General features: G+C 40.4%; 1 protein-coding gene across 1 annotated transcript in view; it reads left to right on the forward strand.

Annotated features, from left to right (window-relative positions):
- Positions 1–26849, forward strand: part of tenm1 (teneurin transmembrane protein 1) — a 136385-nt gene that overhangs the window by 89017 nt on the left and 20519 nt on the right. Inside the window, exon 22 of the mRNA XM_090191371.1 lies at positions 21069–21223. Coding sequence (XP_090047497.1) covers positions 21069–21223 — 155 coding nt within the window. The remainder of the gene's footprint in view (positions 1–21068; positions 21224–26849) is intronic.

Here is a 26849-nt window from a genome sequence, read left to right on the forward strand (position 1 = left end):
GCTCAGAGCAATGTGGGCACATCATTTAGACTGGCTTCAGCCCGGGCATGATTTTTTGGCTCCAGTGATGAGACGCTATTAATTCCAGCTATGTGCCCGCCCATCCTCTCTCCCCCTCCCTTTCTCCCTCAATCTCTCCCTCAGCCTTATCGTCTGGGCTGGGTGGAGCTTAGTTAGACCACACAGTACAGTATGGCAGCAATGGAAATGAATTTTGCTGCTCCTCCAATACACAATACCAGGGATCCCAGGCCCCGTAGGCACCAGAGTAATGCCCTTATCACAGGGGTGGGCAACATACGGCCCCACGGACCAAATTGAATGTGCTTGCGGTATGTATCCGGGGGAGGTTTGAGTAAAAAAATCTACAATTATAATAATAATAAAATAAATGGGGGGGGAATATTATTTTGGGTAAAAAATACACTCCAGGCCATTCTTGAACATCTAAAACTAGATAAAAAAGTATGTAGAAATTATAATGGACCTCTACATTTTCAAATAACTGCCCTTTTTCTAGCCCACAAATTGCTTTTGACGAACAAATTGTTCCCCCAAAAAATCTTTGTGGCCCTTTACTGAATTTTTAAATCCCGATGTGGCCCTTGAGACAAATGTATTGCCCATTCCTACATTATCAGGTGATAACACACAGTCCCTGCATCACACACAGTCCCAATAACTGACTCACCCCTGGTTTGTTCAATGTCATTTCAGCGAGCCATGACACCCACCATCTCAGATTGTTCTTGAATCATTTATATAGTTAGAACCAGATAAGATTAGCATTCCGGCCACATTATTTTGTTGAAATATATCTCTGAGAAATTAAGCTAATTGATTTTTACCCAAATTGGTCATTTTAATGTATAGGCCCCATATAAATATTCAATAAAAATAGTACCTAATATCTGATTTGGACAAAGCTTTTTTCTAATAATGAGTAAGACACGAGGAATGGGATGGCAAGATGGCGGACTGAACACAGCAATGTAGATCACCTCAAGATAAAAATGTAATATTCAAAATCGGTAAGTTAGACCTAATATTAGTACTTCACAATCTGGTGGGTAATAACCTTCAATCTGGATAACAAAACAAATTATAAGACTAGAGAAATGTATTGACAAATATTACAAAAACAGCAACACCCAAACATGACGGAGAATAAGACAGGGGAACCTATCTCAAAACGAAAACGTGACTCTTCTACAGACACAGACGATTTAATCTTTTCACCACCGGAAATGGTAAAGGTCGAAACCGATCTATTAAAATCAATAAATGACAAACTGGGAAAACTTGAACTAGTCAGTAAGGATATAAAAGAGTTGAAGGCAAGCCTCGAGATGAGTGATGAAATATCTGTGACATTGGAGAAAGACACAAACAAGTTAATGGACTTTAAAAGGAGAACATTGTTCTGAGAGAAGCCTTACTTGACATACAGACTAAATCCATAAGAGAGAATCTGGTACTTACATGTATCCAAGACAAAGAAGGAGAGGTTCCTGAATACCTGTATGTAGTTAGAGTTCCTCCTTACAGCGCTTCAGATCCCACACAAAGCTATTGACAAAATCCAACTCAGAAGTGTACACCGCTTCGGACAGAGAGGGCAGAGGTATGAACGCCCAATCTTTGCCAAATTTGCTTTCTTTAAAGATACAATATTGGTTAAAAGCCTGGGTAAAAGACTTGTTGGCATGAAAATAGGCATAAATGACCAGTTCCCGAAGGAAATTGCAGAACGGCGCAAAGTTCTGTATCCAATTTTCAAGGAAAATAGATTGAAAGGGAAACGCGTAGCTCTCGTAGTCAATAAAATGTATATTGATAACCAATTGACAAAAAGACTACTCCATGGCTATTCTAAAAATGAAGCACACAATACTAGCCTTGGTATGGATTGTAATAATACAACAAAACATATAGCTTTTCTATCTATCTTTAAATATAACTAATTGGAACACAAAAGCACTAATTCAACATGGTGGAGATAAAAACAGCAGACAGAAGGCACAGTATGTGGGTATGTGTGGATGTATTGAGATGGATGGTGTGTGTTTTTTGGTGTTTAGGAAAGTGTGGCATTAAATGAGTGAGAAAGGAAATGGTTGCATATCCCAGAACCAATGTATGTCTGTGAACAGGTGTCGTGAGAGAGCTTTCAATTCTGTGCAGATGAGGGATATACATTTTATAATGAATTATACATCTTATTTATTATCCTATCATGGTGGAACAGCATTTAAAAATAAATGATACACCTAATTTATTTATTGTCCTATCATGGGGAACTACATTTTTAAAATAAATTCTACATATAATTTATTTATGGTCCTACACTACCGTACAAAAGTTTGGGGCCACTTAGAAATGTCCTTGTTTTTTAAAGAAAAGCATTTTTTTTGTCCATTAAAATAACATCAAATTGATCAAAAATACAGTGTAGACATTGTTAATGTTGTAAATGACTATTGTAGCTGGCAGTTTTTTTAATGGAATATCTACATAGGCATACAGAGGCCCATTATCAGCAACCATCACTCCTGTGTTCCAATGGCACGTTGTGTTAGCTAATCCAAGTTTATCATTTTAAAAGGCTAATTGATCATTAGAAAACCCTTTTGCAATTATGTTAGCACAGCTGAAAACTGTTGTCCTGATTAAAGAAGCAATAAAACTGGCCTTCTTTAGACTAGATTAGTCTTTGGAGCATCAGCATCTGTGGGTTTGATTACAGGCTCGGAATGGCCAGAAACAAAGGACTTTCTTCTGAAACTCATCAGTCTATTCTTGTTCTGAGAAATGAAGGCTATTCCATGCGAGAAATTGCCCAGAAACCAAAGATCTTGTACAACGCTGTGTACTACTCCCTTCACAGAACAGCGCAAAATGGCTCTAACCAAAATAGAAAGAGGAGTGGGAGGCCCCAGTGCACAACTGAACAAGAGGACAAGTACATTAGAGTGTCTAGTTTGAGAAACAGACACCTCACAAGTCCTCAACTGGCAGCTTCATTAAATAGTACCCGCAAAACACCAGTCTCAACGTCAACAGTGAAGAGGCGACCCCGGGATGCTGGCCTTCTAGGCAGAGTTGCAAAGAAAAAGCCATATCTCAGACTGGCCAATAAAAAGAAAAGATTAAGATGGGCAAAAGAACAGACACTTGACAGAGGCACTGTCAACTGCATCCTGGAGTTTCCTCTTCACTGTTGAACACTTTTGTTCAGAGGAGCTAGCCAACAACACAGCTAACTCAATCACTTCAAACTGAAGATGGAAAGACTGCAAACTAGCTGCACTTTATTTTGTTTTACCTTTTTTCAATTGATATTTCTTTGTATGTATCCATAAAAATAATGCCAGCTGATTCATGATTTCGGAGAGACTATCAATGCACAAGGCGAGACCCAGATGGTTGGAGTCTTACAATGTTTATTAATCCAAAAAGGGGTAGACAAGAGAACAGGCAAAGGGTTGTGTACAGGCAAAAGGTCAAAACCAGTTCAGAATCCAATAGGTACCGAAGGGCAGGCAGATTCAAGGTCAGGGCAGGCAGGATGATCAGGAAGGCAGGAAAGTAGTCCAGAGTCAGGCAGTGGTCAGAACCGGGAAGACTAGCAAATGAGAATAGAAAAGAAGTATGGGGAAAAACACACTGGTTGACTTTACTAAACATACAAGATGAACTGGCACAAAGAGACAGGAAACACAGGGATAATACACTGAGGAAAATAAGCGACACCTGGAGGGGGTGGAGGCAATGACAGGGACAGATGAAACCGATCAGGGCGTGACAGAGACAGACAGCAAGGTTTTTCAAATCTCCGCTGTTGAAAACTAAATGTTAGTCTAAAAGAAATGTGAGACAATGTGTAGCTGCTTTTTATAGTGGAGATCAAGTTTATAAATTGCTTGGCTGGGCTGATGAGACAGTGGATTGTGCAGTCAGGTGGAACAGAGTAAATATGCATTTTAACATCAAATATTTAGCTGGTGGTAACTTAGACACCAGCTGGAATGCAGTTTTAACCAATCCGCATTCAAGATTAGACCCACCTGTTGTACAGAACCAGTCAAAAGTTTGGACACACCTACTCATACATGGGCTTTTCTTTATTTTTACTATTTTCTACATTGTAGAATAATAGTGAAGACATCCACTATGAAATAACACATATGGAATCAGATAGTAACCAAAACAAGTGTTAAACAAATCTAAATATATTTGAGATTTTTCAAAGTAGCCACCCTTTGTTTTGATGACAGCTTTGCACACGCTTGGCATTTTCTCAACCAGCTTCATGAGGTAGTCACCAGGAATGCATTTCAATTAACAAGTGTGCCATGTTCAAAGTTATTTTGTGGAATTTCTTTCCTTCGTAATGCATTTGAGCCAATCAGTTGTGTTGTGACATGGTAGGGGTGGTATACAGAAGATAGCCCTATTTGGTAAAATACCAAGTCCATATTATAGCAAGAACAGTTCAAAGCAGATACAAAGAGATACAACAGTCCATCATTACTTTAAGACATGAAGTTCAGTCGTTGCGGAAAATTTCAACAACTTTTAACGTTTCTTCAAGTACAGTCGCAAAAACCATCAAGCACTATGGTGAAACTGGCTCTCATGAGGACTGCTACAGGAAAGGAAGACACAGAGTTATCTGCACCTCAGATTGCAGCCCAAATAAATGCAAATAAGTAACAGACACATCAACTGTTCAGAAGAGACTGCTTGAATCAGGCCTTCATGGTCGAATTGCTGCAAAGAAACCACTACTAAAGGACACCAATAAGAAGAGACTTGCTTGGACAAGAAACACGAGCAATGGACATTAGACCATTGTAAATCTGTCCTTTTGGTCTTGTCCAAATTTGAGATTTTTATATCCAACCGCCGTGTCTCTGTGAGACACAGAGTCGGTGAACGGATGATCTCTGCATGTGTGGTTCCCACTGTGAAGCATGGAGGAAGAGGTGTGAGGGTGCTTTGCTGGTGACACTGTCAGTGATTTGTTTAGAATTCAAAGCACATTTAACCTCCATGGCCTCCACAACATTCTATAGCGATACACCATCCCATCTGTTTTGCGCTTAGTGGGACTGTCATTTGTTTTTCAACAGGACAATGACCCAAAACACACCTCCAGGCTGTGTAAGAGCTATTTGACCAAGAAGGAGAGTGATTGAGTGCTGCATCAGATTACCTGGCCTCCATAATCACCCGACCACAACCCAATTGCGATGGTTTGGGATGAGTTGGACCGCAGAGTGAAGGAAAAGCAGCCAGCAAGTGCTCAGCATATGTGGGAACTCCTTCAAGACTGTTGGGAAAGCATTCCAGGTGACTACCTCATGAAGCTGGTTGAGAGAGTGCCAAGTGTTTGCAAAGTTGTCATCAAGGCAAGGGTGGCTACTTTGAATATAAAATATAAAACACTTTTTTGGTTACTACTTGACTCCATATGTGTTATTTAATAGTTCTGATGTTTTCACTATTATTCTACAACCCTTGAATGAGTAGGTGTTTCCAAACTTTTGACTGGTACTGTATAATTAAGTGATAATGCCTGAGAAGCCAGCGTTTGGAGGATATATTGGCACTGGGGTTGTTAGGCCCGACACGAATTTGAGGGCCGGCAAATCATGCCAATTGTTCCGTCAAACACATTGGCTTTGAGGGGATTATCACTTTTATACAGTGGGCTGCCAACATATTCAAATAATGATTGGCATATTTTCATTTAAAATATTCTTTTGATTAATTTATTCATACTATTTCATGCTTCCACAAGATATAGTCCCGACATAAATCTAGGGTTGCTACCCGAGCTGGCTGGTTGTTCGCTCTAACGCGACCCAGTCGTTCAGTCTTGTTGTTCTGTATCTATGGGTGCGACCCAGTTGCTTGTTCAAAATGTTCCTTTGCCAAACTGGCTGGCAACATTCTTATCCCTCGCTTGCTAGCTAGCCAAATACGGCTAATTTACAGTCACATCAAAAAGTGCAGCCAGAATAACAGTAAAGTAGCTACATTTGCATTTGTTTAAGCTGTTTTCAGTGACATTTATTTGGATACATCCTTAACAATGAGCTAATGAGGCGCGATTTCACCTGGCATAGAAAATGTGCTCACTCGTCAGGACACTGGTGTTCAGAGGAACTAGCTAACAAAACCGCTAACACAATCACTTCAAACTGAAGCTGGACAGACTCAAAATTATCTGCACTTCATTTCATTTGACCTTTTTTCAATTTACATTTCTTTGTATATATCCATAAAAATGCCAGCTGATTCATGATTTAGACTGGCTGAGAAATGCCTGTCTGTCTCGTCATGACACGTTCATTACTATGGGACAGCAGGAGATCAAATTTGAATATTGAAAGAATGTTGCAAATGTCGGAGAGACAGACAGCAAGGTTTATACAAATCTCCACTGTTGAAAACTAAATCTTAGTCTAAAGAAATGTGAGATAATCTCTTGATGCTTTTTTATAGTGGAGATCAAGTTTATAGATTGCTTGGATGGGCTAATGAGACAGTGGATTGCGCAGTTAGAAGGAACAGAGTAAATAGGCTTTTTAACATCCTAGATTTAGCTGGTAGTCATTTGTGGAATAGACACTGGCTGGAGTGTGGTTTTAACCAATCAGCATTCAGGATTAGACCCACCCGATTAGACTACCCGATTAGACCCACCTGTTCTGACCACTAGATGGTGCTGTTCCTACTATTAGGTGATTTATTTTTTACGTAAAATTTATAGTTCACCCAAATTACAAAATGACATATTGGTTTCCTTAAGTAGTCTATGGACAACGTATGATGCCCATGCTTTGGTTTTATTTACCTGGCCACTGTTTCAAATAGGGGTCGTTGTTCTTTCAAAAATAAACTTGGAACAGCACCATCTATTGGTCAGAACTTGGTAATATTAGGCTGTAGGATGGAACATAAATCAAACAATTTAAAACTCGTTCAGAATTGGTGGTTCGCCTGTGGGACGGTTGAGCTAACGTAGGCTAATGCGATTAGCATGAGGTTGTAAGTAACAAGAAAACTTCCCAGGACAAAGACATATCTGATATTGGCAGAAAGCTTAAATTATTGTTAATATAACTGCACTGTCCAATTTACAGTAGCTATTACAGTGAAAGAATACCATGCTATTGTTTGAGGAGAGTGCACAGTTCTGAACTGTGCACAAGTTATTAATAAACTAATTAGGCACATTTGGGTAGTCTTGATACAAAATTTAGAACAGAAATGCAATGGTTTATTGGATAAGTCTGAAATTTTGCTCATAACCTGCTGCCATCTAGTGGCCAAAATCTAAATTGCACCTGGGCTTGAATAATACGTTATGGCCTTTCTCTTGCATTTCAAAGATGATGGTAAAAAAATATATATATAAATAAATGGTTGTTTTTTTCTTTGTATTATCTTTGACCAGATCTAATGTGTTATATTCTCCGACATCCCTCTCACATTTCCACAAACTTCAAAGTGTTTTCCTTCAAATGGTACCAAGAATATGCATATCCTTGCTTCAGGCAATTTGGGTATGTCATTTTAGGCGAAAATTGAAAAAATGTGGCCGATCCTTATTAAATGACAAATATCTCTGAAAAGGGGGGGGGGGGTCAACAAATTCACTGGGAGTACTTTACATAGGATAAAGAAACAATACTCTGAGCCGCAGCTAAACATCAGAAACAATTTCAGACCAATCTGAGATGGTGGGTGTTGAAATCCTCTTTCTTGTTGAAGGGGGGGAATGACTCCCCTTCAACGTACAGGCCTTTACAGGACTGTTTCAACAACATGTGACACGGTCCCCGGTCCCATGCAGCCAGTTTATTATTTTTTGGTGTGTGTTTTGTTGTCACATGGGAGTAAATGATGACAGCCAAATCAAAATAAAGATGTTACTGTAAAACCATGACGAGTGATGAAACTGTTCCTAAATCAGGGCACCCAGGCTGGGAGGGAGCAGAATAGTGTATTGCTAACAGGATTTAAGTGTGTCATGGCTTACAGATCTGCAAAGGTAGGTGAGAGGAAGAGAGGCTGCGGTACTCCACGGCGTGGCATTAACCTTCAGGAATAATGGGTATTACTGGCTGTCACAGATACAGATGCAGTCATTCTGAAGCAGCTGCAGTCCATACATGCACTACTGTTTGGGCCTTCATTGATATTGATGTTGTATTGACACTCTCCTCAGTCCCACGGTTTTTGCAGTGTCCCCAGAAGCACATAAAACATTAGAACTATTAATTATAATAGCTCCCTGAACCATGAAACCACAACATCAGTTCATCACTGTCAGCTCAGCCAGCCTTGGATTTATCCTCATTTTGTGCATCCTGCTGAATTACGTTGTGTTGCATAAATAGGACACTAAGAGAAAAGGCTTTGGATTATGCGTTTTTATGCCAACTATACTCTTAACTCGTCTGGCTATACTATTAACAGGCAGTATTACATTTAGTAAATTGTGTTAGGTTGTTTTTTTTTTGGTTATACAATCATCTTCACTTCCCCAATGTGTCATAATCAAAGTAGATTTGTTTTATTGATCATTCTTTGAGGACATATAAGGGTGTGATTAAATCAGTGAAAACTATTTGTACAGGCACAATCAAAATCAAGGAAACTGTCAGGTCAATTGCAATGTGCAAAAACAGGGGTAGTAATAACATCAGATTATTATTTGTCTGAGAAAGAGGTGTTTTACTAACCATGCCACACACAGTAATGAGGCTGATGCAACAGATCAGACCTTTTAGCTTAAAATGTTGATTCAGTTTTATTTCTTCATATAAGCTCGACAATGTGCACTGCACACGCAAGAAGTTTCATGAGACAAATATCTGTTTGAAATTAAGAAAGAGGGGAGATCTAAAGATACATCCACTAACATGGGTTGCTAATATGACTAAGATTATGTCTTTGGCTGCTGGAAAATAAAATAATGTTGATTTGAAAAACAATAGAACATGAGAAAAATTATTTTTTTTCAATGGTGTGCCTATAAAATAATTTTCTCAACATTTCTATGGTTGTATTTTTGGCTAGGCTACTTGGAAACAAGGTAAGACATGTCTCATAAAATGACAATAAAGTTAATGGTTATATCATTTCAAACCGCCTCCGCTCAGATTTAAGTCAGGTGATGAGCGGTGTGCGGTACTGTCCTTCGCTCAGGTCTTTTGACCATTTGATCTGAATGAACCGTACCGCCAGTATGTCGACCGAATCAAGCCTTTATCCTTCATTATATTTGTCAAATATGACTGGTGTTTAGCCTATATTTATGTAATTAAAAGTCTCATTAAAGCTTGGCTGCATTTTCCTCTTCCTCATGTCAGCATCTGTTTGGACATGAGGCTGTAGGCCAATATGCATATCACCTACGCTTTGACATGGAGGCTTTTTTATTTAGGTACTTGAGAAATAGATTTAAATATTATTCCAATGTTGACCTCTCTGATCAAATTCTGATCTGAGTAATTGTTTGATATTGTGATATTTGTGTGATTTATTCTTCTTGTCCTGGACAAGAGGACAAGCGTTAATGTGGAGACCTGGGTCTATTTTAATATAGTCATGTGAGGCTGATGAATGGCTCAGACATGATGAGATGACACTCCAGATGGGGATGGATTAGTTGGTCTGTCTCTCATAACAACAGCGAAATTGAGATCAATCCATTCCCCCTGGTGAATAGATGCCCATGTTGTTACGGTAACTGCAACTACTACATTGTTCCACCTGCAAGCGACTGTGTACTGTACAAGCTAATGTTCCACTTGGCCTGAATAGAAACACGTTGTATTAATGTGTGGATTTTGTGATTAGTAATTTGTATGCTTTTGGTGATGATATTTGGCAGGATTGTTGTGACTAGGACTAGATGTTGTTAGATCTGGCATACAGAGGAAAGGTGCTGTCTATTTGCAGTTTGATATAATAAACACACTTTGCCAGAGCACCTCACACAGTAATGATGTCTTATTATTCTTTAGAACAATGCTTTAAAATAACCCTGACCTTTAGCCCAGCACTTGTGAAGGGTTATTTTTTTTTTAGCTCCTTAAGACAGCCTGAGGGAGAAGCTAGATTATGAAAGATGACATTGGCACACTTTTTGCTAAATCAAGCAGTGAATCAATTAGGTGTGTTGGCGGGTCTTTAGTTGATGCTCTGTCATTGTCACACAGATTGTGAGTCTTCCTTCATCAGCTTGTCAGCCTTTCTGATTGACAGGAGAGGGTGTGAATAATGTAGGCAGATGCCTTTAATTTCATTTTTGAATGGTAAAGAGGCCTTGCATTGCCAAGTTAATGTGACACACAAAGACGTTTTCTAATTAGTATATGGGTTCATGTAATTTTCTTATGCATGTATTAGTAATATGCATGGCCTGCTGGTCTTGTGTATATCATATGTTTTTCCTCTTAGTTGAAGTAAGGAGATTGGAATATGGTTTAAATATGTGCAAGGCCAAATCTTTCTCCAGGGTTTTAAAACATTGTGATCGTGAAGCAACTTTTATGAGTTGATGTTTCCAAAGGAACCAGACTGAGCCTAGGTGTAAAAGTAGAGGGAATAAACAAAGAGGATGGCAAGCGGTACCGGAGCACCGAGTCTAGGTCCAAAAAGCTTGTTAACAGCTTCTACCCCCAAGCCATAAGACTCCTGAACAGCTAATCAAATGGCTACCCAGACTATTTGCATTCCCCCCCCCCCCCCCCCCCCTCTTTTACACTGCTACTACTCTCTGTTTATTATCTATGCATAGTCATGCTAACTCTACCTACCCTGTACATATTACCTCAAATACCTCGACCAACCTGTCTAAGGCACTGCATCTCAGTGCTAGAGGCGCCACTCAAATCCAGTTGGCCCAGCGTCGTCCGGGTTTGGCAGGTGTAGGCCATCATTGTAAATAAGAATTTGTTCTTAACTGACTTGTCTATATGAATAAAGGTTAAATACAAATTACTTAAATAATAATATAGCCTCGCTACTGTTATTTTACTACTGCTCTTTAATTATTTTTATGTGTATTTTTTACTTAACACTTATTGTTCTTAAAACTGCATGTTGGTTAAGTAAGCATTTCCCTGTTGTATTTGGTGCAATTTGATTTGATTTGAAAATTTGATATGCCATGAATAGCAACAGGTTAGGAGATGTTATTGTAAATGTGGTAGTTGTCATTGTAAACATGGGAACACATATTCATTCCGTTGTTATATAACCAGGGAACTGTAAAGTTCTGAGGGTGTTGATTGGTAGAACATGTTAAAGTGTAAGCCAACAGACAGGAAACCAATAGACTGAACAAAAGGATGCAGTAGCGACTGACTGTCGTGGTTGGAACTTAAACATGGATAAGCAGTAATGTAGACTGGCTACTTCTTAAACCGAGTTCAAGTCTATCCATTAGATAATGCATATCCAATGATCCCTGGCGTAACACACACCCCTGCAAGGCAGGGAGGCCCACAGGCAGGAAATTATCTTTAAAAATGCTAAATTCTCTCAGCCTCTACAAAATGTGTAGAATGGCATGAGATGAACTATAAAATACACATGTTTCTCCCTGCCCTTTGGCAGTATGTGTAGCATTGCATGAAATGAGCTTTAAAACAGAAACAAAAGTTCTCAACATCATGGCAAAATGTGTAGAAAAGCATGATATTAGCTAGAAAACTGCACATTTTTCTATTTGCCCCATGGTGAAATGTGTGGAATTGCTCAGACCTTGCGGGTGGGGGGGTTATGGCAAGAAACTGCAGTACGCCACTGCCAGTGATATCCTGTTGCTTGATGCATCTTAGCAAGAAGAGGGCAGAATAAGTGAATTTTTACAACAATTGTATTGACTAGGGCTCTTAAGGATGAACAAATGCTTTTAAAGAAAGATAAGGTCATTGGCAGACTGATTCAAATGTCTGATAACCTGACACCAGGTCCACATGCTTCATAATAGTCTACTCAGAAAAAAATGAGCTTTTAGAAAGTTTTGCCCACCAAAAATTAAGTTGCACACTTCTAAAATATATTTTCAATCAATACACTCTTGACCTTAAAGCAGTCGATGGTCCTCACCCCACGGAAATCTGAGAGTTGTTGTTTTCTCACTATAAATTCTTACCACAAAAATAGTGTAGCAGACAACAAAGTACTCAATACCATCATATCCAGAGATGTACTGTATATCGGATATAAATGCATTTAACTGACTGTTACAGGAGGATTTCACTGTGTTAAAGATAATTGTTGAAATCCCTGGTTTACTTGTTTGTTTACTTAATGCAATGTCATTTAGATGCAGTGTAGAGGGTCTGTAGTGTCTGCTAGAAATGTATCTGATTCTAACAGTAGCAGCAGCTATCAAGCAGCAGCTATGATGTGGTTAAACAAACATTGGATTTACTTCACTTTCAGTGGATTCATATTGACTGGAAATATGGTGACGAACCGATTACAAACAAAAAATAAATGCAACACATTGAGCATTGATTAAGTATTTTCAAGCTGGAGAGAGTGCTTGGCCATGAAATAAATGTAGAAGTGTTTTTCTTCTTGATTATCCATAAAAAGGTCTCCCAGAAGTAGGTCAACCACTAGGTTCCGTAGAGTATCTGGCAACACGTTGCCTCAAGTGGGCCACAATGTTCTCTAAACAAATTGGTATCAATAATACTCCCTGCTTGTATTCCATTGTACAATAGCAGTAGTGGTAGTAGTAGTGTTTCAGGTGATATACTGTACCTCCCTTCCCAGTCTCAGAACTCCAGTCACTTTAGCCCCCAGCCTTATTCACCCAAAAAGAATGCCAAACCCTTTGAAAGCCCACACTGGATCTCAATATTTTTCAATAACAAAGGTGGGCGTTAGCTATACCAGATACACAGATCCCATGGTTTTGTTTCAATGTGGCAGCATTTCAAAGAAATTCATAAGCATTTTCCACCACGTTTGTGGCAGTTCTCAACTCAAACATATATGTCCAATTATCGACCTCCCGTGTGGTGCAGGAATCAAGCTGCCACACACGAAAGCCCTCTCCAGAGAGAACAAGAGCTGTCCGTACAATCATTGCATAGGACGTGTACACTCCACGTTATCAGTGCGAGACGGCATGGAGGCTGCCAGTGCTGTTTTAATGAGGAAGCATGCATGAAAGTGGCAGGAGCAGTCATCTGTGAACACACGTACGCTCAGGCAGGACCCACATATCAGTCTCTCTGATGTGGAGCAACTGGCTGTGGAAGCTAGGGAGCGGCACCAGGCACCCAGTCATCCAGGCATCCCAGGCAGACACATTGCAGCTTCCTCCAACCAGCACTGGCCAGGCTAGGCTGCCCTGGATATGTTGCGTTTTGCCCCAGCAGCAGGGACCAGAGATAGATCAGGGTCAAGAGCTTCTCCTCAAAATTAATGTTTTACCTTCTTTATTTTATTAAATACATTGGCCGAGGTATTAACGCTGGGTCAGACCTGGTGACTGGTCAATTCATCATTTTATTTCCCACCTTTTCCCCAGGGCATCCACCTAAGCGTGTGCTTTGAAATGTTACATGATACCCAGGGTAATAGCTTTGGACTCCTGGCATCTGAAGTAGCATTCTTTTTGTCTGTGCCATAAATTATTTGGTCTCGCTCGTTCAGCAGTGGATTTAACTCACCAGGCCGATGTTTGGGGGTCAAGGATTCAATGAGGTAACCTAGACATGATTAATTTACAGAAGGCTTAATCATATCTGGATGATTAATCTATTTAGCCCTACTTTTAGACCTCTCATATGCATAGGTATCAGGTAACAGTGTCAGTGTTCCATATATATTTTCTACCATAGAAATCGTATATTTGCATTTAAAATTATGCTTTGAATATATTTCACTATGACTATATAAAAAAGTTATTGTGCGAACACTACAGCAATGCAACTACCACAAACAATATACCTGGAGTATAAGAGAGCTTTTAAATATTAGACACAGTAAAAATTCTCCCCCTACTGTTATCCTAAAGTTGCTCTCAATATGTGGACACTGGAGAAGACCTGAGGTAGTAGTGGTCAATACTTCCATCAACAGCATCACACAAATCAAAAGAAGTGCTTAGATTTGCTCCAACCCAGCATTTCTAGTATTCCTGCCTCTAAAACTGGAACTAATCCTCATATCCAACATGTGAGGGTAGCCAACCACTTCCACCACGCTCACCCTCAACACGGGGGCCCCTCAAGCATGTGTGCTTAGTCCACTCCTGTGTGATAGAAAAATGACATCTTTACCTGATCTATATGATATTAATGGTTAACAATTAATATTTAACTAATAGTAAGACATTTCTGTCCTACTAGTGTCTGTGTTTTTATGGTCTACACTCTAGTTCCCTGCAGCTAATCTGGGCGTATGGTCACTAGAGATGGAATGAGCTGACAAATGAGTTAAAGACTGCATTACATTGACAATAATGTATTTTACTAGAGATAGCTTAGGAGTAGAACAATCCCTCATTGTCTCAAAATAATCCTTATAACGGTGAACCTAAGCCAGGGTGGTGTTAAGACAACAACCCCGTGCAGATAACGACATGATGTACTCAGAGTTGCTTATGATGCCCTATTCTGCATGGGAGGGGTGGAACCAACCATGACTGAGCATTCTTAGTGTCAGCTATATAAAGAACTCTGCATTTGTGTAAAGGTTAGGCTACTCTGCCCAACAGTCAAGACTGTGGGGTTGACTAGTCTCATTATTACAATAATTAATCAACATTAAATAAAGATGATTGTTTGAAAAAATGACAAAGTCTCAGTATGAATTTCCACGACACCTGTACTCTCTGTTCACCCAAGACTGCTTGGCCATGCACAACTCCAACATCATCAAGTTTACTGACGATCACTGATGGCGATGAGATAGTCTACAGGGAGGAGGTCAGAGACTTGGCAGTGTGGTTCCAGGACAACAATCTCTCCCTCAACATCAGTAAGACCAAGAAGCTGATCGTGGACTACAGGAGAAAGAAGGGAGAGCATGCCCACATCCACATCGATGGAGCTGTAGTCAACATGGCCTCAAAAATTTCTACAGCTGCACCACTGAGAGCATCTTGACTGGCTGCATCACCACTTGGTATGGCAAATGCAGCACCCTCGACCACAAAGCACTACAGAACATCACTGGGGCCGAGCTCCCTGCCATCGAGGAACTTTATATCAGGCGGTGTCAGAGGAAGGCCTGAAAAATTGCCAAAGTCTCCAGCCATCAAAGCCATAGACTGTTCATTCTGCTACCATCCGGCAAACAGTAAGCGAGCATCAGTCCTCGAACCGACAGGCTCCGAGACAGCTTCTGCCCCCAAGCAATAAGACTGGTAAATAGCTATAAGACTCCTAAATAGTTCATTAAATGGTTACCAAACTCTATCTGCACTTACCCTATCTTGCACTGACTCTATGCACACTCACAAGGCTAAATAGTGCCTTCTGAAATTATTCATACCCCTTGACTTACTCCACATTGTGTTGTGTTACAGCCTGAATTCAAAATTGATTAAATATGTATTTTTACTCACCCATCTCCACACAATACCCCATAATGACAAAGTGAAACATGTGTTTGTACATTTTTACTAATGTATTGAAAATTAAGTTTTCACACCCCTGGGTCAATACTTTGTAGAAGCGCTTTTAAGTCTTTCTGGGTACGTCTCTAAGAGATTTCCACACCTGGTTTGTGCAGCATTTGCCCATTATTATTTTCAAAATTCTTCAAACTCTTTCAAATTGTTTGTTGATCATTGCTAGACACCCATTTCCAGGTATTGCCGTAGATTTATGTCAGAACTGTAACTTGGTCACTCACTGTCTTGGTAAGCAACTCCAGTATAGATTTGTTTTAGATTATTGTCCTGCTGAAAGGTGAATTGATTTCCCAGTGTCTGGTGTAAAGCAGACTGAACCAGGTTTTCCTCTAGGATTTTGCCTATGCTTAGCTCCATTATGTTTATTTTCTATCCTGAAAAACTCCCCAGTCCTTAATGATTACAAGCATGCACATAGCATGATGCAGCCACCACTATGCTTGAACATTTGGAGAGTGGTACTCAGTGATTATATTAGATTTGCCCTAAACACTTGTATTTAGGACAAAAGGGTATTATCTTTCCAAATTTTCTGCAGTATTACTTTAGTGCCTTGTTACCAACAGGTTGCATGTTCTGGTAGTATTTGTATTCTGTACAGGCTTCCTTCTTTTGACTCTGTCAATTAGGTTAGTACTGTGGAGTAACTACAATGTTGTTTTCTCCTATCACAACCATTAAACTCTGTAACTGTTTTAAAGTCACTGTTGGCCTCATGGTGAAATCCCTGTGCAGTTTCCTTCCTCTCCTGAACTTATTTAGGCTTGCCATAACAAAGGGGTTGAATACTTATTGACTCAAGACAATTCAGCATTTCATTTTTAATTCATTTGTAAAGATTTCGGGGGAAAAAAACGTAATTCCACTTTGACATTGTGGGGTATTGTGTGTAGGCCAGTGACACAAAATCTTAAATTCAGACTGTAACACAACAAAATGTGGAAAAATTCAAGGGTTGTGAATACTTTCTGATGGCACTGTACATACACACTCACACTACACTGAGACTCTCACACAATACCCACACACATTCTCATGCATTACATACAAACGAACACACATACACTCACGCACACATACACACACACTTTTACACTCCTCATATGCTGCTGCTACTCTCTTTTGTATTCTACTCTTATTATTATCTATCCTGATGCCTATTCACTTTACCCTGCCTTTATGTAAATATCTACCTTAACTACCTTGTACCCCTGCACATTGATCTGGTACTGGTACTCACTGTATATAGCTGCACATTGATCAGGTACTGGTACTCCATGTATATAGCTCAATTCTTGTGTATTTTGTGTTACTCGTGTTACTATTTTTCATTTTAAAACTCTGCATAGTTGGGAAGAGCTCGCAAGTAAGCATTTCACAATAAAGACTACACCCGTTGTATTCAGCGCATGTGACAAATAAAATTGTATTTGAAGTAAACATGTTTCCCAGCGTATTAACAGCTTCACCCCCAAGGTCACAGATACTTGCATTTACATTAAGCTGTTTTGTATTTTGGAATTTTAATTAGATAAAACTAAGATGAGTTCAAATGTACCATGGGGGTTTCTGCTCTGCTCTCTATTTCGGTACGCTCTCTGTTATTTGGGTTTCTGCTAGATGACACAGCCTTAAAGTCAGATTATATTTTGGGTATTAATTTAAGGTTGTGGTTAGGCATAAGGTTACCAATGTGGTTAAGGTTAGGTTTAAAATCCAATGTTAAGAAGTGAAATTGTTGAAATGGGCAGGGTTTAGCCATAATTTGACTTTGTGGCTGTGTTAACTAGTGACAACCTGTTATTTGGTACACTATGAAGGGTATGACGGGACCACATCATGCATAATTAACTAGATGATGAGGGTGATATGTCATGCAATTAAGCTCAATGATGAGGTACAGTATGTCTCTATACAAGCAGTATTGAAGCTAATGTTGTTCAAACATGAGTATTTTGGTTGAAATATATGGATTCTTAAATTATGCATTTAGAGTTCTATTATTCATGGAAACATGTCTGGCAATCAGTTCAAAATATCCTCTGCAGTATCTCTGTGTCTTAAACAGAATGAGCCCTTAAATTTGAGGATATAATGTTGTCAACTGTGGAGTTTGTTCAGACTGCTGAAATAGATTGTTAACATTTTCCAGGAAAGCCTAAACACACACAGCATCTGTAGGATTTCAGTTTCATCTTATTTCACTGTTGAAAGAAATTACTTTTAATTTGTTGGTTTCATCATTGATTGGTCAGAGGAGTGTGTCCACTCACCTGGCTTCTCAAGCCCTGACCGGAGTCTAAATGAGAGATAACTGGCAGCAGACAGACAGCGCCCCTGGAGGAGTTGGCTGGCCAGCCCTGATGTAAACACTGTGTGGACCTGGACACAAAACCAATAGGTTCAAGGCTAGTCCCAGTCCCAGAGAAGCAGCCAACATAATGCCCTTCGGCCCACCAGGCTTACTAAGTGCCTGACTCAAACAGGATATCTCAACCTGACCTTGGGTGGTAGGGGGGGCAGGTAGCCTAGTGGTTAGACTGTTGGTCCAGTAACCAAAATGTTGCAGGATTGAATCCCTGATATGACCAGGTAAGAATGTGTCGTTCTACCCACCAGGCTTACTAAGTGCCTGACTCAAACCGGATATCTCAACCTGACCTTGAGTGGTACAAGGATTGATGGCAGAATTGTTTTGTCAGGTTGTTCACACAAACATAGTAAAGAAGTCCATTCTATAGGCTCTCCATGCCAAGGCAATCCATTTACTGTGCTGTACCTCATAATTGTGTATTCCTGATAGACATGAAATGCACAACCATTGTAGGGGTGGCAGGTATCCTAGTGGTTAGAGCATTGGGCCAGCAACTGAAAGGTTGGTGGATCAAATCCCTGAGGTGACAAGGAAAAATCTGTTATTCTACCCCCAAGCAATGCAGTTAACCCACTGTTCCCTGGACACCACAGATGTAGATGTAAATTACAGCAGCTCCCTGCACCTCTCTGATTTAGAGAAGTTGGGTTAAATGTGTAAGACACATTTCAGTTGAATGCATTCAGTTGTACAACTGACTAGGTATTTGGCTGTTGTATGTCACAGCTGTTCATTTCAGCTCCCAAGCCTACTTTGACGGTCTTAGTTGAAAACCTACACATACAGTACCAGTCAAAAGTGTGGAGACACCTACTTATTCAAGGCTTTTTCTAATTAAACCTATGAAATAACACATGGAATCATGGAGTAACCCAAAAAATGTTAATCAAAATATATGTTATATTATTAAAAGTAGCCACCCTTTGCCTCGATGACCGCTTTGCACACTCACGACATTCTCTCAACCAGCTTCATGAGGAGTGTTTTTCCAACAGTCTTGAAGGAGTTCCTACATATGCTGAGCACTTGTTGGCTGCTTTTCTGTCACTCGGTGGTCCAACTCATCCCAAATCATCTCAATTGGGTTGAGGTCGGGTGATTGTTTTGGCCGGGGTAGGCCGTCATTGTAAATAAGAATTTGTTCTTAACTGACTTGCCTCGTTAAGTAACGTCATCTGAACGTCATCTGATGCAGCACTCCATCACTCCTTCTTGGTCAAATAGCCCTTACACAGCGTGGAGGTGTGTTGGGTTCGTTGTCCTGTTGAAAAACAAATGATAGTCCCACTAAGCTCAAACCAGATGGGATGGCGTATTGCTGCAGAATGCTTTGGTAGCCATGCTGGTAAAGTGTGTCTTGAATTATAAATAAATCACAGACAGTTTCACCAGCAAAGCACCATCACACCTCCTCCTCCATGCTTCACGGTGGGAACCACACATGTGGAGATCATCCGTTGTCCTACTCTGTGTTTCACAAAGACACGGCAGTTGGAACCAAAAATCTCAAATTTGGACTCATCAGACCAAAGTACAGATTTACACCGGTCTAATGTCCATTGCTCATGTTTCTTGGCCCAAGCAAGTCTCTTCTTATTATTGGTTTCCTTTAGTAGTGGTTTCTTTGCAGCAATTCGACCATGAAAGCCTGATTCAAGCAGTCTTCTCTGAACAGTTGATGTTGAGATGTGTCTGTTACTTGAACTCTGTGAAGCATTTATTTGGGCTGCAATTTCTGAGGCTAGTAACTCTAATGAACTTATCCTCTGCAGCAGAGGTAACTCTGGGTCTTCCTTTCCTGTGGCAGTCCTCATGAGAGCCAATTTCATCATAGTGTCTGATGGTATTTGCGACTGCACTTGAAGAAACTTTCTGGATTGACTGACCTTCATGCCTTAAAGTAATGATGGACTGTCTTTTCTCTTTACTTATTTGAGCTGTTCTTGCCATAATATGGCTTTGGTCTTTTACCAAACGTATAGAATTTTTTTTCAATGGTCAGTGTGTTAAAAACGTTAAATTCGTAACACCCTTTGAAACCTCAAAAGAGTATACTTTTTTATTAACATTTTACTTTGACCACATATTTTTTTTGCAGAGAAGGGACACAACTCTGTTGTGTTGACTATTTTGTCATATTTTTCCATTAACACAATTACAGAGGATGCTGCTCAATGCATGCTGCAACTAGCCAAATTGTTGCCTTGAACCTTTTCAAACTTAAATTTCAGAATTGGTTTTAAGGATGTAAGCTCCTCTAAGACGATTAAAGCTGCCTCATTCATTGGGATTGGAGAGTGTTGGAGGAATGCGGCAGCCAGCAGCATGTGATCTGGAATCTGCATTGCTTTGTGAGCTCTAAAGACTCCCAACTTGCATTGCAAATCTCATCAAATAATACCCAGACACTTGATTAAATTAATTGGCTATTATTATCATGCAGCACACATCTCTGTGGGGAAAGGGGACTGATGACAGGGATAAAAGTAGTCACTCACTCCACCATGGAGCCAGGCTGTTCACCATAACAATGTGATGAGAGAGCGAATAGACTGCTGTTGCAATCTGTTACTCCTTAATGGGAGCTCTGTTTCAATACCATCTTGGTCCCGCTGCTCTTTGAAGGATTTTAGTTCATAATTCACTTTTTTTGAACAAACATGATTCAGACTCACTGTTGTCTACTGTAGGCTACAGTATAGGCATATTGTCCAATAAGGAATGAATGGGTGTATCAAGATGACATACAGCATTTCATTCTCTCCCTTTGAAGGTAGTTCAGTAATAATATGCCTATTTGATTGTTATAAACAGCCTTTATCACAAGACTGGTCTCTTCCATCATGTCAAAGTCTGGTGAATGTTGTCATAAAGTGTCATCACATGTAATGTCAAGCTTATAATATTGTCAGAGTAATCACATCTATGACAACAAAGTGTTACTGCTGTTTCTTTGATACTGAGCTGTGCGCTAATGCATTGTCTCTCCTTCCCCTTCAACAGGGATTGCAGTGGACAAGCAAGGATTAGTCTACTTTGTTGATGGAACCATGATTCGCAAGATCAATGGAAAAGGAATGATATCAACTGTCATTGGTTCCAATAGCCTGACTTCCACTCAGCCATTAAGTTGTGACGCCCGCATGGATATTTCACAGGTAAGATGACTAGATGGCACAGACACACACACACACACACACACACACACACACACACACACACACACACACACTCACACTCACACTCACACTCACACACACTCACACACACAGTGAGCTAGGAATGTATGGTATCCCAAGCCTTGCATTTACATAGGGCAGTACTGGCAGACTGAACGGACAGAAAAGTATTTCAAAAGCAGTTATTTACCCCTTATCTATGATTGATATCCTCTTCTGGTTCCAAGGATCTTATCATGCAACAATTCCCTTTTAATCTATACACAGTCATATATAAGTAGCACAGTTAAGTCATCAATAAGTAATGTAGCAAAGCATTAAAACTGATATTAGCGATGAGCAATTAAACAATAATGTCCAAGAGAAAAAAAAATAAACAAGTAAAGACAGATCTTTTATCTATCTGACCTATAAAAATGGAGAGGCCTGATATCGAGAATGAAATTTCCTTTGAGACGTTCCCGCCATGATTAACTGGCCTTAGCGGCTGAATGCTCCCTCTCAATGGAGAGTTTTATTCTTGCTCCTGTCCCTGCTCTCATGAGCAACTGAGGCCCAGATAGGGCATGGGATGCACCCTGACTCAGAGAGCAATTATTCTCAGCCCTCAGACCTTGCCATAGGAAACCATCTTTATCAGAGTGCAAATTAGGCTACACCATGACATTCAAGGGGTCGGCGTGTTGCACGGAATATTTTTAGCGGGCCTATAATGAAGGTCAAAATTCATTACCTTTTAATGTGGCATGAACACAACCAGTCATGATATTTTAATCTGATTGTCAAACAAATCACTTAAAAAAGTAGGCTTCCTCTGCATGTTTGTCCACTCCAAAATAATTCCAGCATCCAAACTGCATGTACAGTGCATTCAGAAAATATTCAGACCCCTTGACTTTTTCCACATTTTGTTACATTAATGGATAAAAAAATGTAAAATCCTAATAAATCTACACACAATACGTCATAAGGACAAAGCGAAAAGAGGTTTTTAGAAATGTTTGCAAATATCTTAAAAATAAAAAACAGAAATACCTTATTTGCACAAGTATTCAGACCCTTTGCTATGAGGCTCGAAATTGAGCCCAGGTGCATCCTGTTTCCATTGATCATCCTTGAGCTGTTTTTACAACTTGATTGGAGTCCACCTGTGGTGAATTCAATTGATTGGACATGATTTGGAAAAGCACACACCTGTCTATATAAGGTCACACAGTTGACAGTAGATGTCAGAGCAAAAACCAAGCCATGAGGTCGAAAGAATACTCTGTAGAGCTCCGAGACAGGATTGCATCGATGCACAGATCTGGGGAAGGGTACCAACACTTTCTGCAGCATTGATGGTCCCCAAGCACACATTGGCATCCATCATAATTTTAAATGGGATAAGTTTGGAACCACCAAGACTCTTCCTAGAGCCCAGCCAAGCTGGGCAATCTGGCTCCCAAGTGGCGCAGCGGTCTAAGGCACTACATCTCAGTGCTAGAGGCGTTACTACAGACTTTGGTTCGATTCCAGGCTGTATCACAACTGGTCGTGATTGGGAGTCCCATAGGGCGGTGCCCAGCGTCGTTGGGGTTTGGCCGGGGTCGGCAGTCATTGTAAATAAGAACTTGTTCTTAACTGACTTGCCTAGTTAAATAAAGGTTAAATAAACAATTTAATTGGAGGAGAAGGGCCTTGGTCAGGGAGGTGACCAAGAACCGATATGGTCATTCAGACAGAGTTCCAGAGTGCCTCTGTGGAGATGGGACAACCACCTTCCAGAAGGACAACCATCTCTGCAGCACTTCACCAATCAGGCCTTTATGGTAAAGTGCCCAGACGGAAGCCACTCCTCAGTAAAAGGCACATCACAGTCTGCTTGGAGTTTTCCAAAAGGCACCTAAAGGACTCTCGGACCATGAGAAACAAGATTCTCTGGTCTGATGAAACCAAGATTGAACTATTTGGCCTGAATGCCAAGCGTCACGTCTGGAGGAAATCTGGAACCATCCCTACGGTGAAGCATGGTGGTGGAAGCATCATGATGTGGGAACTGTTTTTCAGCGGCAGGGACTGGAAGAAAAGTCAGGATCGAGGGAAAGATGAACAGAGCAAAGTACAGACTCAAGACCTCAGACTGGGGTGATGGTTCACCTTCCAACGACCCTAAGCACACAGCGAAAACAACGCGGGAGTGACTTCGTGACAAGTCTCTGAATGTCCTTGGGTGCTTCAGCCAGAGCCTGGACTTGAACCCGATCAAACATCTCTGGAGAGACCGTAAAATAGCTGTGCAGTGATACTCTCCATCCAACCTGACAGAACTTGAGAGGATCTGCAAAGAAGAATGGGAGAAACGGGGTATTGTGTGTAGATTGATAAAGGAAAACAATTATTTAATACATTTTACAATAAGGCTGTAATGTAAGAAAATGTGGGAAAAGTCAAGGGGTCTGAATACTTTCTGAATGCACTGTACACTCGCACCATTTGAAGAATCGAAATAGACATCTGTAACAAAACACCAAAAAGTGTTCTTGTTGGATGGATTGGATGCGCATTGGTGTTTAGCTGTAGGCTAGATGTCTCGTGAAATTGTCGACCATCATCAGCTGATCCAGGAAAGAAAATAAACATTGATAGAAAATAATAAAGCTACATAAATGGTCTACTACTTCTGGCCACGGATGGCGCGGAGAACACCAGTACCCACAGCTGACTGACAAAAGCAAACAATGATAAATCAACAAATACATCTAATGCATTGGAATGAAGGCTATTTTTTTATCAAGGATGCATGGCAAACAAATGGCAAAAATGAGGAAGTACAAATTAAATTCTATGTGTAAAGAAGCTCAGCTGAGGCCAAAATTAGGCATTACTGAGTGGACCAACCAGCTCTCACAGTCTCACGTCATAATTAGACATTCATCCATGTTTCTCAAACGTCAAACTTAGAAGTTGTTCCAAATCTTTGAAGCATTAAGTTTATGCATTAATTCCACATTTTTAAGGTTAGGGTTAAGTTTAGGCATTAACTCCAAATTCTTAAGGTTAGGCATTAACTCCGAATGGTTAAGGTTTGGGATAGGCTTAAAACATAAATATGGATTCGAACATGCAGCCTTTGGAACCAGAGGCAGATGCTTACGCCCATCCACAACACCGTAGCAAAAACCGAAACCTACTTGAAGGTAACAACGCTCACTGTTCCCCCTAGTGGTCAGTTTCCACGTCATCTCCCAATGTCCTCAGACATGGATGGACGTTGAATACTGACTTGTAACACAGGTGACCTGCCTGGAGTGGACAGCACTACCACATATAAATACATTGTTTAAACCATGACAGAGATGTTCATTTCATTTGGAAGCTTTATTTTAATATTTACCACTGTAAAACATATTTACCACTGCATTTTAAACAAATAGGAGAATGGTTAAATTAGCATTATTTAGAGACTCCCCCCAAAGTCTAATTCAGGGAAGCTGAGCACCCCCCTGGCTCCCCTGTAATTCACACACTGATCTTTATTAAGTTCTCACCAAAAGTTGTACAAATGCTGAGGCTGTCTAACCTTCAGAGAGGGCTGCAGAGATATGCCCTACAGCAGTGGTCACCAAAGAGACTAGTGGTCGATCTCCAGGGCATTCCTAGTCGATCGGAAAACATTTCTATAAAAGAAACAATGATAAAGCCTTGCACTGTTTTCCCACAGTTCTGTTAACGACGGTGAGGGCAGGTGTTCAGCAGGCAGAAGCGAATGACACTGTCTACCAGTGCCACTCCCGCTAACTGGCAAGGAGGACTCCGGTAGGCGGGGACGAAATAGCTCAGATTATACTTTTATTTCCCTTTTGACCAACATTCAAAAGTGTCACAAGCATGTAGTGCTCGAGGCGGGGCATTCATAGAGCAACCAATGGGATGCTTGAGGGAATGCCCAGAATTGCAGGCTGAAAGTACAAACTCCACCTACTCGGTGACTCTGTTCGCCGTCAGCTCGAAGACGGTGTCCCCTTTTAGGTCAATCTTAGCTGAGGGACGGTACGGCGGTGGAGGATGAGACTGAACATCAGATGTATGACAATCAGTCCAGTAAAATAAAGAAGGCATGTTATTTACAGTTGAAGTTGGAAGTTTACATACACCTTAGCCAAATACATTTAAACTCAGTTTTTATCATTCCTGACATTTAATCCTATTAAAAATTCCCTGTCTTTGGTCAGTTAGGATCACCACTTTATTTTAAGAATGTGAAATGTCAGAAAAATAGAAGAGAGAATGATATATTTCAGCTTTTATTTCTTTCATCACATTCCCAGTGGGTCAGAAGTTTACATACACTCAATTACTATTTGGTAGCATTGCCTTTAAATTGTAGCCTTCCACAAGCTTCCCACAATAAGTTGGGTGAATTTTGGCCCATTCCTCCTGACAGAGCTGGTGTAACTGAGTCAGGTTTATAGCCCTCTTTGCTCGCATATGCTTTCTCAGTTCTTCCCACAATTCTATGGGACTGAGGTCAGTGCTTTGTGATTGCCACTCCAATACCTTGACTTTGTTGTCCTAAGCCATTTTTTCAACCCTTTGGAAATATACTTGGTGTCATTGTCCATTTGGAAGACCCATTTGCGACCAAGCTTTAACTTCCTGACTGATGTCTTGAGATGTTGCTTCAATATATCCACATAATTTTCCTACCTCATGATGCCATCTATTTTGTGAAGTGCACCAGTCACTCCTGCAGCAAAGCACCCCCACAACATGATGCTGCCACCCCCGTGCTTCACGGTTGGGATGGTGTTCTTCGGCTTGCAAGCCTCCCCCTTTTTCCTCCAACATAACGATGGTCATTACGGCCAAACAGTTCTATTTTGTTTCATCAGACCAGAGGACATTTCTCCAAAAAGTATGATCTTTGTCCCATGTGCAGTTGCGATCCGTAGTCTGGCTTTTTTATGGCGGTTTTGGAGCAGAGGCTTCTTAATTGCTGAGTGGCCTTCAGGTTATGTCGATATAGGACTCATTTTACTGTGGATATAGACACTTTTGTACCTGTTTCCTCCAGCATCTTCACAAGGTTCTTTGCTGTTGTTCTGGGATTGATTTGCACTTTTCGCACCAAAGTACGTTAATCTCTAGGAGACAGAACGGTATGACGGCTGCGTGGTCCCATGGTGTTTATACTTGCGTACTATTGTTTGTACAAATGAATGTGGTCCCTTCAGGCATTTGGAAATTGCTCCCAAGGATGAACTAGACTTGTGGAGGTCTACCATTTTTTTATGAGGTCTTGGCTGATTTCTTTTGATTTTCCCATTATTTCAAGAAAGAGGCACTGATTTTGAAGGTAGGCCTTGAAGTACATCCACAGGTACACTTCCAATTGACTCAAATTATGTAAATTAGCATATCAGAAGCTTCTAAAGCCATGACATAATTTTCTAGAATTTTCCAAGCTGTTTAAAGGCACAGTCAATCTAGTGTATGTAAACTTCTGACCCATTGGGATTGTGATACAGTGAAATAAGTGAAATAATCTGTCTGTAAACAATTGTTGGAAAAATTGCTTGTGTCATGCACAAAGTACAGTCTTGGTCAAACGTTTTGAGAATGA

Source organism: Oncorhynchus mykiss, chromosome 12 (genome assembly GCF_057628025.1).
Source record: "Oncorhynchus mykiss isolate SJ-2025 chromosome 12, ASM5762802v1, whole genome shotgun sequence".
Taxonomy (NCBI): domain Eukaryota; kingdom Metazoa; phylum Chordata; class Actinopteri; order Salmoniformes; family Salmonidae; genus Oncorhynchus; species Oncorhynchus mykiss.